Source organism: Martes martes (assembly GCF_963455335.1).
Source record: "Martes martes genome assembly, chromosome: 2".
Classification (NCBI taxonomy): Eukaryota; Metazoa; Chordata; class Mammalia; order Carnivora; family Mustelidae; genus Martes; species Martes martes.
In genome coordinates, this window is record NC_137889.1 from 177,899,960 (window position 1) to 177,917,558 (window position 17,599).

The window sequence follows — 17,599 nt, forward strand, 5'->3', positions numbered from 1 at the left end:
TTATTCTTCTGAGAACTTGCACTGCTCTATCACCTCCTCTCCATGCTAAACACTATCTGATTTTAGTTCCTGTTGCCTGGGGCATTGTAATAACCCTTCTCCCTTCTCATTGTTTTCCCTGTCTCTGGTTTCTCCCTTTGGGGTCCACACTTCATAGCATAGAGTAGTCAGGTCCATGGATTCTGGGTTGAAATGTCTGTTCCATGACTTATTAGCTGCTTGATATTGAACCAGTTACATTGCCCTGATTTGTTCTCAGTATCATTATCTATCATTTGAGAATAATAGTAATATCTACCACATTTGGATTATTATGAAGACTTAAATAAGATGATCTATATAAGGTGCATGATGACCAGGAAATAGTCAGCAAGTGATAAATTCTAATTATTCCGATCATGATTATTTTACCAGAACATTGTGTCTGAACTGACATCTGACCCTGACTATCCCTACTTAAAACTCTCAGTGATTTCTAGAAGCCTAAATTGGCATAGTAAAGGAGATAACTTTCCTTATGGTCTGGCTTCAGCTTTTCTTTGCACCTTCATCACCACTATCCCTTCCTCTCCTCTTTTATATTCCGATCAGTTATTTCTGGTTTCAGCTATCCAAGTAGACCATAGACCAAAAAGCTTTCTCCTTGTCTGGACACCATTATCTACCTCTCTTCTTCTTCTTCTTCTCTCTCTCTTTTATGAATTAGCAAGCCTCCCATCACTATATAAACTATCTAGAGACATAATGAATTTCCTTATATTTGTGTCCATCTTCTTGACAGGGAGCCTGTGAATTTCTCTAGGTCAGTAACCCTCTTTAAGTCGTCTCTAAGTTCCAGAATGCCTAGAACATTGTAAATATTTAATATATACCGTTAAACAAATGAACAAATTCCTAGCCCAGGGCCTCCCGCCTGCCATGTGCTCAATGACATTTACTGAATTGTATTGACTAACTTTAATATAATTCAAACACCTCTTGCACGCACGGAACCCCAATCTATTTGCGAACAGATTAGACCCTCTGGGTGCTTCACGGTTGTGTTCCGGGCTGCTAGTGCTAGTTAACACACCGGCAATTTTAAGGAAGAGGTTTTCCTTACCAAAACCTAGAAAAAAGTGGGACTTGCCACAGATGGCACTAGAAAAAGGGTTGCCTGCCCAGAGATGCTACCTCATCGCTTGTTTCCCTTAAATCTCGTGCCTGGAGAGACAAGAGAGGGGGAGGGAAGAAAAGTGGGGGAGCGAGTGAAAAAGTTGGCTCCTTTCTCCTCCTTCCCCTCCCACAGAGAAGGATTACACTAAGGCAGATGTCCTAGGATGCTTCCTAAGGGGACCTGATTCTTGGAGCCCTCAAATACTTGCTGAGTTACCTCTGCCCCTCCCTTCTTCTCTGGCTCTCCTCCATTCACTCCCGCCACCCCCGCCGTGCTCCCATCGGGAATACAGGCACACCCTGGAGCTCGGAGAACCGCCCCGCCGCCACACTCTCAGTTCTAGGACCACCGTGACTGCCAGCGAAGGATGCCAATCACAGGCAGCCTTAGCCAGATCCCCGGGAGTTGAGTAAAAAAAAAAAATCAGGTTGAGGACAGAAAGGAAATGAACATAGCAACCTCTAAAGCTCGAAGAAATCTCAGTATGCAAATGCATACAGGATCCCGAGCAAGGAAAGAGCAGGATATCTCCGGCTACTCAGAGGACGTGGAACACCACAAACAGGAACTTTAAAGGGATTGAAATCTGTTGCCTGTTCCACTAGGAATATTGTTTGCAAGGCACAAGGTGTCTTTTGGTAGTGAGCACCCTCTGCGCATGCGCAGGTCCTTTCGGGAATTACTGCCCTGCCGCCGACTAAGTTGCATTCCTTGAATCTTCGCAGGAAAGACAATTCTTTAATCAGAGTTAGTAATGTGGACAGTACAAAATCGAGAGAGTTTGGGGCTTCTCTCTTTCCCTGTGATGATTGCCATGGTCTGTTGTGCACACAGGTGAGCTGCCGCTGTTGAACGTCTCTCTCTCTCTCTCTCTCTTTTTTTTTTTTTTTTGGTGTTTTTTTTTTTTTTTCTTCTTTTTACATGCCTGCTGGATCATGTAGCTTGTTATTTGGGGGTAAGGTGTGCTTGTCTATATTTATGTCTGCTCGCAGTTTGTGTTCATTTTGAATTCGGTCCCTACTTCTTCCCTTCAGCGCCAATGAGCCCAGCAACATGTCATACGTGAAAGAGACAGTGGACAGATTGCTCAAAGGATATGACATTCGCTTGCGGCCGGACTTTGGAGGTAATGCTTCATCTTTTTTCAACCTGTAACCCATACATATCTAGTTCTCCTTTCCTGTCAAAGATAAATGTCAAAAAAAAAAAAAAAAGCATGTCATTTCCGCAAGTGTGCGCTACGCCCTACGCCCTGGACACACACACACACACACACACACACACACACCCGGGCCGTCATCGCAGGTGGATGAAACCCCAGGCAGAGCCGACCTTCCCCCCGCCCGACACACCCTCTGCATAGTCATTGCATCACGCGTGTGCCCACACCTGTTTTCCCAGGCTGTCCCCTGCAAGGGGGGTGGGGGATGGAGGAAGCCCATTCAAAATGTAGTAAGCGCAGGGAAGCCCCCTGGCTCTCCCCATCCTGTCTCCGCTCTAAGAATATGTCCATAATGTGTCCCACCTCCCCGCAGGGCCCCCTGTGGACGTAGGGATGCGGATCGATGTCGCCAGCATAGACATGGTCTCCGAAGTGAACATGGTGAGTGGCCTCCCGACGGGCCCGCGGCCGGGCTTACGCAGATGTGAAATGGACGGGTCCCCTCGCCCTCTGCGTTTCATTGGCGGTCACTTCGCCCCGGCCCGGGAGTCCCACTCCGCGTGCTCCCCACACTGACACACACCCTCTGTTCCCCCCGGTTTGTATTTTCAACACACACACACACACACACGCACACACACACGCACACACACACACACACGCTACTGCAGTGTTCCAGAGGAAACGTGCTCGGCACTGTTTGGGGAAGGACCGAGACAGTGGCGCTGGAGGATCGGGTGGGGCGGAGTCTGAGCTGTACTTTAGCTGGGTTCCCTTTGGTGTTCGGATGAGGAGGGCACCATCTGCCGGCGGCCGGGCGGCCTGCATCAGGGTCCCCGGACTGTGGTCCGTAGTCGCCTAACCCGAGTGGTCGGGGAACCGGAGACCCAGCGCAGGTCCCGCCGCCAGGCGCCCAAGCACACACACACGTTTCAGAGTGCGCCCTCCTTCTACCCGGGCTCGAACACACCTTGTGGCAGGAGCAACAGGCTGAGACAACAGTCCATGCTGACTAATGCAAAAGGGTTCAAATCAGCTTCTGGGGAGGCTTGTACCGTTCCCGTGTGGGGGTTGATGAATTTGTCTTCCAGCATCTTGCAAATTTACGTTGAAATAGAATGGGTCGGAGTTATTGCTTTGCTTTACCCTAGAAACCTAAGCTTGCCAGAAAAGCCTGATGATTAAAGGGACGGCGGAGGGGGTAGGGTGCGGTAGTAACATAAAGCGGTCCCTTCTAAAGGTTAACATTCTTTTATTTCCCGTTTTCCTTCTCCCTTTCTGAAGCTGTTGCACGGTAGATTGAAATCATAGCTATCATCTCTGTTGGCTGTTTCCAACCACTGTGGGGTAGCAGTTTTCTAGTTGTTAGAGTTTCTAACTGTTGCTTCTTGTAAGGCAGGGGGAAAAGCCTGTTGCTTTTCTAGAACCAACCTCCCAGGGAACAGCTAGATCTACGGGAGCAAAATGCCATTTTTATTCCGTTTGCAAAAAAAAAAAAAAAAAAAAAAAAAAATACTGTGGCAGCAGAGATTTAGACAGCCTGAATAATTTAAAGACTAAAACCCTCTGGGATTTTGTCAACTCTATAGCTGTAAAGTCTACTGAATTGTCATTTCGTTTCATTACTAGTGTGCTGTTTTAACATGCTAAGGTTTAAGAATTCTTTCCTTTTTTAGGTTATGTGAAGGAAAAAATAAATATGTTTATAGTTTATTGAATACGATTAGAAGAAAAAGTATATTAAATTTCTATATTTTATAGTTGTAACTTTCCCTGCTTTAAGCACCTTATTTCATGTCACTGATGGTTATATTGGAAAAAGAAAAATAATTTTTAAAAATGAATGCACAGTGAATATTTTCTGACTCGAGAAAGATTTTTTAACAAACTGACTTATTTATAGTATTCTGTTCATATATATCTCACTACTACAAAGCAACCCGAAACACACTACTTACAAACACTGGAGAATGTAATAACATGTGCACATTTACAAATCATACCTACTCCATGCCTTTGCAACTGGATAAATTGGATAATGAATTAAAAAGTGGTCTGTATCATGTAGTTAAATGATGATAATATTTTCCTTTTCAGTCACTTATTTTGGCACCTTGTAAGTACCCACATAGATAATTTATAAAATGGGAGAAGATTCAGACAGCTCAAAAGACAAGCAGTGCTTTTGCCAGTGGTTCATTTTCTGTATAGGTTAGTATGCTTTTCAGAATTTTTAAAAATGTGTAATTCTGTTGACTGCATTTACAGACAACTTTTGAGTTACAATGAGAAATTGAATTAAATAGGGAAGTTGCTACTAACCAAAATAACCACCACCACAACAAAAAATCTCTGTGTAACCTGTTGTTCAACTGAATTCATACACAACCCAGACAAAAAGGATTGTATTTAATTGCAGTACCACTAGAAAGGGCTCCCAGTTATGGAATAATACAGCCTATTTACTTACTGCACCATGCGTATATGTGCCTGATTTTTAAAAAATATTCCCCCAAAAGATAAGCCCTTGAAAAATATATTGTACTAAAATACCAATTGCCTTTCCACAGTGGTATTAGAAATATTACGGGAAAATAGAAACCACTAAACAGTGGTTTAATAAATAATAATAAATAATAAACCTTGATTTACTTACTGTTCCTTGTTTTAATAAGAATTACCAATAGGATCCAAGGTCTGTTTTATCTTTCTCATCTATGACAAAGCATTGAGATAAAGAGATTGGAAATAAATCCAAGAAAAATGGAAACAAAAAGGAATTTCAAGATTGGGGGCTATCAACACAATCTCAGTAGTTAGCCCTAGTTAAGAACATTACAAAATGCTTTGAATTTTAGATAATATTAGTAGGGCTGAAATATCAATGGGAAATAAGATACATTGATTTTTATATTAAGCATGTTTCAGTACCCTGATAGGCAGTAACTTTTGAGGTTATTTAAAAGGAAATTTTTATCAAAATTGACAAAAAGAAAGAATGGACAACGAATATAATAAAAACATAGTTCTAAAGAAAATCCTGACTAAAATCCATTACTAAAACACTGTTCATTTTTATATTTTCATTCATTACCATTATTATCCACCCATTCCATGGCTGGGAAAAATGACATGATAATTGTACATTACGTTAATGGGTTTGAGAACTAGGCTCTGTTATTTTTTGTTCTTTTCTTATGCTACCCTAAGTGCAATATAATTCCACACTGATTTACTGCATTATCTGTTTTAAAGACTAACCTAACATCGAGTATTTTCTGATTCATGTTCTTCAGTATATAGAATGTTTTTCCCAAACTAAGAAAATAAAAGAGAGCTTTTAGAGTCGAGAACCTATACACTCAGCAATTGTTGGTTCTGAGCAGTGAATTCTGAGCAGTATTCCTCTGATGAATAATTCTGATGCAGAAAAAAATTATACTTAAGAGCAAGATTTTCTTTTCAAGAATTCATATTATTGATTAAATTAAGAAGGATTTTTTTCCTCTGGCATTATGGGATATACTATGCAGGTGAGGGTGATTATATACTGTTATTTTTCTGAACAGTTATCTTAAAAATGCTACTATGATTTCTACTTATTGTTATATTAAACCCTTCAAACCTTCCCTTAGTTCCTGCCAAGCCATATACCTACTGTCTCTCTCTCTCTCTCTAGACTAAAGCTGAACAGAAGGCAGTTAGGGCAAAAAGAAGACAGTAGCCCCCATAAATTGCCTTAAAGTAACCACTAACATCTGTCATAGTAACATCTGTTACTATAAACCCAGTAAAACACAGTATTACTAAGCAGGTCTTCTCTTTGAGCAGAAGATTGGGGAAGCATGGTATTAACTACCTACAAACAACGGGTTGAATTCTTGCATTTCAGATGCCAATAACTAGCCATGTCGTCTTATTAAGGAGGCGCCTTCTGATGATCAAGTAAGAGTTCCAAGCATAAAACTCTCTGTCCCTGACCTAAAGACCGATGAATGGTCCAAGTGGTCACTCCCAGAAGACTTTGTATCTATTGAGTCCTAATCCAAGTAGCCACTCTCAGTAATGGATAACTACCATGCATTCATTGTTTCCTTTCTTCCTTCATGCATGGGTGGATGCAATAGTGAACAGTCTTCTACACGTTGCAATTAACAATGAAAAAAGTAAAAACAAAAACAAAACAACAACAACAAAAACCCCACAAAAGCTCAAAATGAGCCAATTGTGTAAATCATACCTAAAAGAAAAACAAATATAATTCACCAAATATCCACTGTTGTTCTGTTGTTATTTTAATATTTGATTCCAGAGGATTCTGGTACATACTGTAGTGATGTCTAATTACTTGATCTTGGTGACACAGAACAGTAACCACTTTCAGAATCCACCCTACCCATTTCTTTAAGTCAGTGTTTCTCAGTCTGCAATGTGTCCTTGAATCACTCTGAGATCTTCAAATGTTAAAATGCGAATTCTGAATCAGAGGTCGGGATGGGGTTCACATTCTGCATCTCCTGAGTGATGGCCGTTGCTGATGTGTGGACGGCACTCTGAGCAGCAAGGTTGTAATACATTATTCTAAGATCATGCATTATTAAGAAATGAACTTTTTTTCCTCTTGAATTTCTCTAAGAATGTTATTATTTCAAGGCTCCAAATTAAATTTGAAATTAATTTCTAGATAAACAGGTAGCTGTGCTCAAAGGGTACATTGGTTTAGTAATTGATAATAAGCAACAGGACAAAGGCGAGAGGCTGGATGAGGAGGCTTGAGTTCACTAATAAGCAGTCCTCCTCACTGTGTCAATACTTATGAGTCAGCCAACCCGAAGCGATGGCTATGAAAATATTTCCAGGCACAGTAATTCCGACAATACTATCCTGCTGCTTTACAGAACACCAATGACTTTTCTTCTTTAGAAAAGAGAACACTGCAAACTGTTTTTCCCCCCACAGAGGAGCTTGCAATAGCTTTGTAAAATAGCCTAAACATACTCTTGTTGATGTCAGGAAATTCTCTGAGGTTATGATAAAATTCCTTTGCAAATAGAGCAAATAGGTCAGTATCATTTAAAGGCAAGAACGGACATCTGCAGTTAAAAAATATATAAGTACAAATATATATATATATATGTGTGTGTATATATATATATATATACACACACATACATTTTTCCTTGTGTGAGTAATCAACGAGGTCTCACTTCTAGGTGCTGGGTTACAATATTGTGCCATCTTGAGAAGCTGAGAGAGGAAAAATTTCCCTTTGCCATTCTGTTTGGAGATAACCAAAAAAAATCTCTTGGTACCCTAAGCCACAACAAAGCAAGCCTATCCAGAGTTTTTCAAGTTTGAATTCACATTTGAAAGCCCATGATCATGGGATTACAAGGCTGGACTGGATATTGAAGTGTATAATACATTGAAAATAAATAGTAACATTTATTGAACAAATCCTATGTATGAGGTATATTTATCAAGTCCTTTGTATTACTAGCTCATTTAATCCTAGATTTAAGGAAACCAGATTATTATCCTGTATTATAGATGGAGAAATTTAGGTTAGATTAAATAACATGCTCAGAAGTTACGGAGCTCATAAACGGCACAGCCAGAATTTGAAGCCAGACAACCTGACTCGAGGGTCTGGCTCCTATCTGCCAGGCAAGTGAAAACACATTCCCAGTATTTAGCTTTGGGACCTTGAGTGAGTCATTTGACTTCTGGGCCTCAAGTTTCTCCTCTGTAAAATGAAGGTAAATGGCACTATTGCTAAACCTCTTTTCAGTTCAAATATTCTATGACATAAACTCAGATCTTTAAAGATTTTGGACTCTGCCAAAATCAAGATTCTTCCACTCCATCTTACCCTCCTTCTGGTGTCCGTCTTCATTCTGTTTTAGTCTCCTATTAGATATGTCAGTCAGCAAGCATTTGTTAAATTCCTACTGAGTACAAACTGTGGCGGTCTCCTGGGAACAATGCAGCAATGATTGTGTGTGATCTGGGCCTCTTGAATCACCATTTTAATGGGTCATGATATTACCATCCATTTTTTTAAAACACATTCCCAAACAGCAATAAGATACGTTGGATCAACAGTCTTCAAAATGAGACTTGATTCATCCCTCATTTATATTGTATTGAACAATGGAACCAATATCGAACTGGAAATACTTCTATCTGATTCTGTCCACTGTATTCAAACTAGGAATATTTCTCCACAACTGTCAAACTAATAAATTTTTCAACATTGAATGTGAGACATTAGGAAACCATTACTTTCCAGGATCTGGATAACCCAAAGGAATTTACCCAACCCATTTAAAATCTTTCCATCAGGTGGTCTGGGAGAACCTTAAAGCTAAAATGTTCATTTCAGCTGGACATTACTTGGTATCAATTCTGTGAGTGTTTGATGTTTTTGTTTTGGCAGACCCCAAAGTCTTGATAGTACCCTCAAAACACACTTGAATGAAATCTTGTGATTATCAAGGAAGGTAAATCATTTCAAAAGAAAAACAATGGTAGTAAGTGTTTCCAGCTGACTTGAGTTTTAATAATGCCAATGACATTACCATACTTGAGGATACGTGAGGATAATAGGAAGATAAATGGATATATTTATAGTTGATTAAATGTTAGTATGGAGTTTCTCCGTGAACTTTTCCAGAGTACTGAATTTTATTTTTTTAATAACACTAGGATCAGGTTTCTGCATTTTAGAATATTGTTTTCAGCAGATTGTACATTTCATGAAATCCCTTGACTGTCCATTGAAGAAAGTTAATAGTCTGTGGCATATAACAACCTATTACCCAGCACTTAACAGAAACGTTCGAGAAAGAGTTTATAATTAATTCCAGTCACTGGTTATAACTTAGAGAAAAGGCTGACCACAAGAATGAAAGATGTGTGGGTTTTCTTTTATGAGCCCAGTTACCCCATGTTAGAATCTTTATTAGTGCTCATTGCTTTTCTGCTAACAGTTGTTCTTTCTGTTACCTCTCTATTAAGTACTTAACGTATTCCCCCTCTTTCAATCCTAGGAAAACTTGTCATCATATTGTATACTTAAGATTAAAGGGCATTTCCCAAGAACATTCATTCAATTACTCTGCTGGTCTCTGTCTTGAAGAGTTTACAGTCTTAAAAAAAAAAAAAGTACTTAAAATCTTATTTGCCAGAATGAAGATTTTTTTCCCCTTTGGAAGATTTGGAAACATTTATATTTATCCTGTTTTGGGGGTGTTTTGGTTCAACGCATACTCACAGAACAATTCTAATTTTTAATCATGTTTTGAAATGGGCACTAGGGAAGGAAATATAAGCTATGCTACATACCTTCAGATATTTTACAGTATACAAGTATACTGTATACAAGACAATGTACATATATAAGTATACAGTATATAAGACAATGTACATATAAATCTACTTTTAAATGATGTGCTAGGTGCCATGACATGTATGTCCAGGATTCTATGGGAACATGGAGGAGTGGTTTCTAAGGCACAGGGAAGGGGTTAATCCTTGAGATGAATCTTAAGGAGGAATAGTAGTTAGTACCATGTATAGGATACAAATGAAAATAAGATCCAAGCAAAAAGAAGGGCGTAAGCATTGGCAAGTGTGCCTGAAAATAGCACGGAGTGTTCCAGGAACCACAGGTAATTCACTCTTGTGAAAACTTAAAGGACACGGGGCAAATTGTCAAGACATAAAGACAAAACTGAAAGCAAGGTGTAGGGCAATGTTATTGAATGTTCTCACTTGTATAAAAAGAAGGCTGTCTATAAACACATATATGTATGTATACATATTTGTATATGCACTGACCGTTTCTGGAAGAATACAGGAGAAATGAATGGCTGTCTCTTGGAAGTGGAACTAGAACTAGGGGTATGACCAGAAGGGTTACCTACTGTACTTCACATGTCCTTTGGAGTTGCTTGATTTATCAAAAATCTTATACATGTTTTATACTTTTGCTTTAAAAAGACAGAAAGAGAGAGAGAGGAAAAAAATGATGCTGGAATATGTATGCTTAGGAAATGAATACTAATCTTGAAATACAGAAAACCTGCTAAAGGTTTTAACAAGTGCTATGTTTTGCATTTCAAATAGATCATTCTGGAAGTTATGGGAAAGATGAAGCAGAGAAGGCTGAAATTGGGGGCAGTATTCCTATTTAAGAAGCCAAGAAGGTGTTTCAAAGTCCAGATGAGAGACAATAAACACCTAAAGTAGAAAAAGCATGGACTTAGGAATGGAAAGTAAAAAAAGAAGAAAAGATAATCAAACAGAGGCAAATCAGAGGGATTTTGTAACTGGTTAGATGATGGACGTTGGAGGGGAAATGATCCTAGGATGCCCTACAAGATTGCATGTTGAGTGATAGCCTCATGTGACACCATCTCCCCAGGGGTGGAACACAGGAAAAGAAGCCCCAACCATCTTGCCCATCACTGACGTGGATATGTTTTCAGAATTAAAAAAAAAAAATAAATGCCAGAGCATGATATTATAAGGTACTTGCGGGGACATTGGGGGAGAATACTGGGGATTGGAACTATCTTGAAAAAGACTAGTTCTTTGGTGAGTCTTCTAATTCTGTTCATATATAAAGCAAGTTCTATAGGGAGAAATCCTGGGACACATAAATGTGGTGGCTGAAATGAGCTGGTAGAGATGCAGAGAAAGGGTGTTGGCCAAAGACAGAATAGAGTGCAGTCAACTTTAACCTCTAGAAATATTGTTCTTTCTCTAGAAAAACCTGGACCCTGATAGGGTGTAGACATACTTTTCAAATTTCCCCAGGGAAGTGATCTTTGCACTGTTTTAGTTGCCTTTATAAAACCAAATAGGTGGGGAAAAAAGATGTGTGGAGAACTCCCTTACACAGCATCTGCTCTCTTCTCTACCACGTCCCTAAAATGATTCAGAGTCCTTCTGGAACACTGTGTTTTCATGTGAAGTCATGTGAAAGCACTGTGAGTTCTTGCAAAAAGTGTATTTGGTGATGACATGAGACTGGGTATAACAGAGCACAAGTGAGGCCAACAGCATGCCCTGAGAAATGAAGCTTAGCTGCCAGGAAATTAAAAAGTGATTCCCAGGAGCTTTGCTGAAGAACTGAGACATTTGAATGGCTCGGTGGGGATGATTTTAAAAAAAGAACTCAACAGAGCTCTGTCCCTCGCAAATGTTCTCTTGGAAAGAGGATAAAAAAACTATTTAAGCAAAATTATATTCATAGATCGGATTATTTAGTGTAGAGAAAGAAAGCAGAGACACAGCTAGAGAAATAGACTCAAACAGAAGAAGGTTCTTAGGTAGCTAACAGCAATCAGCCATCCCATCCCTCCCTCCACTGAAGAAGATTATGGGCGAAGGTGCTTCAGCTAGAACAAGAAAGTTAGAGGCTGGGTGCCTTGCTCTTGTTGCTGAATGGATTAATCAGAGAAGTTGCTGGAAATGAATCCTGCTTGAATGAGAGAGTTATTTGGGATCCTTCCTGAAAGCGGGGGAATAGATTTGTTGAAAGCTCAGGTTCCCTGCCTACTCTAACCCTCTGTGACTCATGGGGAGATTTTTTTCTTTTTCTTTTCTTCTGATCTATTATTTTCAAGGGAACGATACACAATTCTCTAGTCAAGAGGAACAGCTTTGTAGTTTCCATAGAGACATTTCAATGACATTTAGTTGAAACCCTACCTGTGCCTAGAATATTTCTCATGTCCGAGGCCACCATTTCTCCCTGCCACCACTTGCAATCCCTCTCCCACCCAAATGCATATAGATCCCCTTTAAAACCCACAGGAAGACATCTTTCTCCTATGGAACCCTTTCTGTAGCCACAATAGAGAAAATTATGCTGGAGAAAGAGTATATAGGGCATGTAAACAAATCAAGGCTCCAAAAAGGCAAAAGACCTACTATAACCTAATGATCATCTTTTAGTCCATATAGGGTTTTTATTGACTTGTCTTTTCTGCCTGTACTATGTAAGCTCCAGGAGAATTATATTCTTTATGCTCTCTATGAGCTCCTACTATATTATAGGAACTTAATAACATTATTAGGATTATAAAATAATTTTTCTGGTCATAAAGAAGTGTTAGTAATAATGGTATTTAAATTTATTAATTCAGAAATGAATAGTTTCTCTGTTGGTTCTACCTTATGCCTTTATCTGTAATTTTCTTTTATGTTGATCATGAATCAGGAGCTGTTTCTATAGAAACAAGTTTATCGCATGGCACAGCCAGTTTCATGGACACAAAATTACTTTATGACAAATATAAGTACATAAACATGTATGCACCCCCATAACTTTTCATTGGCTTTAAAAAAATAATAACTGATTTTCATTTTTCAAAATGTCATTTCCGTACTGGCACCTGGACTATCAATATTTCTGGAAACATTTAAGAAACTGTTAAAGAACAACTTGATTGATGACTATAAAGGGAATGGCACTTAAAAAGAAGGAAAAGGGTTTCCTCAACCAATGTGGTGAGATCTTGAAGGAGATAAATTAAGTTTCAAAAGATAACCAAAGAACTTTATTAGATTTGAAAATATAGTGTCTAATCCAAGAAATATATTTATATGCATATATATATGTTTAATATATGTGTTTATAATCTACCCAGCTACCTATCCAGTCATTATTGCTATAATTGTGTCTTTGCTACTACATAAATGTCAATTTTTGTCTGAAACTTCTAGAGCCACATGGTAATTTGTCACCACCAGTAAATGTGTTAAATCAACTACCATATTAAATCGTGGTAAAAGATTCTTTCCAATGACATCACCACCTCTCTGCCCACCCCTCAAACACACACACACACGTTTCCGCACATCCCAAAGAAACACTGAGAGAACACAGTCCCATTTCAAACTGACTGCTGAGCCGAGACAGAGAAGATTCACTAGAAAGCTTAATTGAAACATAATTGAATATATCCAATTTGTAAATTCAGTATAATTGAAAACTTTTGGCTTAATGTGATGAGGACTGATTTTTAGAAGTTTTGAAGTTAGACATTGGAGGAGAAAGACAGGTTGAAAGATTTGGAGAGTAGAAAGTACTGACAAAACTGAAAACTCATATTCAGTCCTTGGTGGGTTATCAGTGCATCTCGCCTACACCTACACTAACACTAGTTTGGGAGATGCCCCTATGAACTGTGTTGTCATCAGATTGGAAGGGGAATCCATAACCAGGGTCTCTGCAACTGTGGAAGGATAGACATCACAGATGACACTTGCCCTACTGTGTTCAAAATCACTGTCACAGAACATAAGTGTCTTGATGAACAGCTTTTCCACATTTTAAAAGATTCACACCTTTGGTTCTGCAAAATAGACAGAGATAGCTGAACTGAAACTCAGACAAAGCAATTGCTATTATTCTTTTCCAATAGTGTTCGATCTCACTAAGCAGAGGTTTGTTTTTGAGTCAAAATATGGGATTCTGTTGGTATGTCAGTAGGGAGCACCAGCTTAAAATGCTCTCATTAGATCCGGATACCCTCAGTTTTAATTCTACTGAATTGCAAATAACCCCGAGAGAAGCAACAATAATACTAGTTTTTACTTCCTGTACATACACCGGAGTGTGAAAGAATGGTTGAGTGAGAAACCAAGTTTGCTTAAGAGACAAAGATTAGAAAAGGATACAAAGAGAGAGAAAACAGGAGTTATTTCATACTTTTCTCCAGAATCAGCAGTTTCCTGACTTTGGGAGCCGATATGAAACAGCTAGAAACAGTGACTGAGGTGTGCTGAGACAGCATTTGTCCACACTGATCCTCTGCGCTCAGAATGCATGTTGCGTGATCTGACAGCAGTGCTCGATATTTTGTAATCCGAGATGTGAAATCAACAAACACACCTCCATTCTCTGGGGGTGTATCATCCACACTGGTGGGCAAAGTGATGATAACATCTTACAATTCTCATTACAAGAGAATATCTTGTAGTTTTAATAACTTTGTAGACAATGAATCTTATAGTTAAAATCAGTGCCTAGTGGGCAGCATACTGGCAACTTTTTAAGTCCAGACACTCCCCATCTGGCGTATATAATTTTGGTTTTTCTCCTGAAGTACATTCTCCTTGAATGTGCTTCTGTCAAGTTATATTTGAATAATTTTAAATCACTTTAAAATGTCAGGATGATGTTGTATCCTAATTTATACTCTCAAGCATAAATCTTATGACTTAGGCCCTTTGATGCTCATTTCCATGTAAAATGGAAATAATAATTTCTGTTCTACCTATTTCAGAGAGCTGTGAGAATCAAGAGATAAATCATATACAAATGCATGCTCTGTGTATGTGATGTATAAATTGTAAATTACTATATAAACATTAAGTGCTGGTATTTTTATTATTTTACCATTATCTCAAAAGCTTGTCATGAATTTCTCCCTCTTTAATGCCAGCACATCAGGAGTAACATGAATTCACATCATGCATAATCAAATGTAATAATATTTTTGTTTAATATTGGGATTTTCTTTATGCAGTTGAAATGTATAGTATTTCTGATCGTGAAACTCTTCTGTGAGATCTGGAAGAAAGAAGTGGAAAAAAATTTTTTCAGTTTCTCTTTGCTCTCACTCTTAAGACTTCTCAAACTTAAAGTTTCAATCTGTGTATGGTCTTCCCATCCCTCTCTAAATTTCATATTTTATGTTACTCCCTGGTATCTGTAAGAAATGGATGCATGGTTTTCAATGGGTTTAGCCTAGGGATTAGAGTTCTGGAGTTGACTTCTTTAAATATAGTCCCTCCACCTACCGAATCTGTTACCTTGGCATTATCTCTACAGTAATCATATAGTTTATTGTCTAAACATGCACTTTTGAGAATAAAAGGGAATGCTATTACTATTACTTGGTACAGGAAGTGTAAATCAACATTCTCCTGGGAAAGCCAAGATTTGTGATCATTCTATGATACTCAAAGTCTGAATTTTTTCATCTTTAAAGTGGGGATAAATGATATCTTCCTCTTAGGTCATTAAAGGCAAACTGAGATAATGTGTTACTTGGCCTGGGGAAAATATTGGTTATTTTTAAACTGATGCTTTTTCTTTATTGGGCACTTAATGTGTACCACGTGCTTTATGTGTCAACACCAACAATAGAATTAGGTAGAATGGATGAGATAACCTAATAAGAATTTTACACTAACGTTTGAGATAATCAAATAAAAACATCATATATCAGCTCACTTTTGCTTACCAAGAGCTTCTTAAGAATTGTCAAAGGTTATTAAAAACTGTAGGATTTACTCAATTCCTTCAAGGAACAGCCAAGAATCTCACTGAAAAGATAAGTTGAGAAATGGTAACTGTCTTCATGAGGTCATAAATGACCACAAGTAGCACTGAAAAAAAGGGTCCTGAAGATGAGATCACTCAGAACATCACAGAGAAGATGCAACCATGCTGAGAGGTTCAAGATGAGATAATCTAGGTAGGAAGGTAATGAATATTCTAAGCAGGGAAAATAGAACTAGGAAGATGTAGAAATAAGATTACCAAGAGTGCTCAGAAAGAGAGAAATTAATTAACAACATTTAAATTTTAAGGCTTGGAAACTCATTCTTGCATCTTAATAATGAAAATTAATACATATTGAACACATCTACAAAACAGGTACCATTCTCAATACTTTGCAATTATTAACCCACTAAATACATAATGCAGCCATATGAAATATTTATCATTATTATTTCTGTCTTACAGGTAAGGAAACTGAAACATAGAAAAATTAACTAACTTGCCCAAGGTTATACAACTAGTAAGCGATAGAGCTGTGATTTGCACCCAGATCTGTGATTTGCATGGCAGATCTAAAGATTTGCCTTCAGGGTAGTTAGGTCATTAATCAGCTAAATCATAAAGCATCATTATTTCTAATAGCATTTAAACATAGGTTTCAAAGTTAGAAAACATGATTAATAGTTAGCAAAATGTGTCCTACAATGAAATGCATTAGCAATTGCCATTACTTAGCTCAGAGTTACATCGTGTAAAGATTAAGGAGTAGCTTGATTAACATCTTTAGGCTATGAAAATGTTTAATCCATTCACTGATTTAAATCACATTGGACTGTTTCATGCAAGGTGTCACTTAAAGTGCTGTGTAAGGTACTTACTGGAAATAGAAAGAGAAAATGGATTTGACGCTGCCTCTGAAAGAACTCAACTTGAAAAAAGAAGCAAAGTTTAGATTGGACATAAGGAAGAACATCTTGACTGTAATGAGTGAGAAGATGTTGGAAGGAGTTATGAAGAGTATCTGGGAAGTGTCCATCCTTAGAAAGCCTCAGAACAAGAAAAGATAATTATATCTGTCCCAGTTGGCGTATATGGCTTTTCTGTCTAAAGGCAAGAGGGTGACACAAGACAGAGCATTTCTCTAAGACCCTTTCTGATTGAGAAATTTGAACTTTTGAGATTTTTACTTGATACCTACATATAATACGTTGTGAGATCTTTGAAAATCCCCACATTTTGATTATCATTATAGTATATATAGTTAAGAGGATTACAACCACACACTCAGAGGCAGTGACAGGGTACTTGGCTTGAATGGCATTAATTTGGTGGCCCTTTCTGGAACAACTAACTTATTGACCTTAGTGCACACTACTCAGACTTATATCTCAGAAGTTGCCATGTCACTAACCTTCAAGATTGTTAATGAAGAAGATATGCAGGAAATATTAAATCCTCAAATGCCAAGGATTTCCTGTAATGAGAAATTCTTAAAGATAGTGCCTAAAAAGTGCCTTCTGCACAGGGCAGGCTGAATAAAATTAGTTGAATTAAGTTGAAATATAATGCATTCAATTCAAATCTGTGTATACATTATATCAGTATTTAGCCCAGGAAAAAAAAGGCAACCCTTAAGGTTAAGAATACAAAGATACTAAAATATAATGAATACATACCATGTATTGGGTATCAGAATAAGTATTTGAAATCAGTTTTTACAAGAGCCACCTGAGATGGGAATATTTAATAGCCTTCTTTCACAGATAAAGAACTGGGAATAGGAAGGTTCACAGACATTTGCGATGGAGTTGTGTTTAAAGCTTAGGCCTGTTTGACTTCTCAGTCATACCTCTAACCCCCTCTTCTGGGTTCCGGGACCCAAATCCAGAACCCAAAAGAGGGCTATATTGGAGCAGGGGGTGATCCCCCCCCCCCACACACACACAACAAACAATTTTCTAGGAACTAGCTGGAT

The 17,599-nt window shown here is 38.2% G+C and overlaps 1 protein-coding gene across 1 annotated transcript in view; it reads left to right on the forward strand.

Moving 5' to 3' along the window:
- Nucleotides 1-1,910: 1,910 nt before the first annotated feature.
- Nucleotides 1,911-17,599, forward strand: part of GABRB1 (gamma-aminobutyric acid type A receptor subunit beta1) — a gene marked incomplete at both ends in the record, with an annotated part of 378,486 nt that continues 362,797 nt past the window's right edge. The window contains 3 exons of the mRNA XM_080797621.1: nt 1,911-1,990; nt 2,191-2,282; nt 2,692-2,759. Coding sequence (XP_080653747.1) covers nt 1,911-1,990; nt 2,191-2,282; nt 2,692-2,759 — 240 coding nt within the window. The remainder of the gene's footprint in view (nt 1,991-2,190; nt 2,283-2,691; nt 2,760-17,599) is intronic.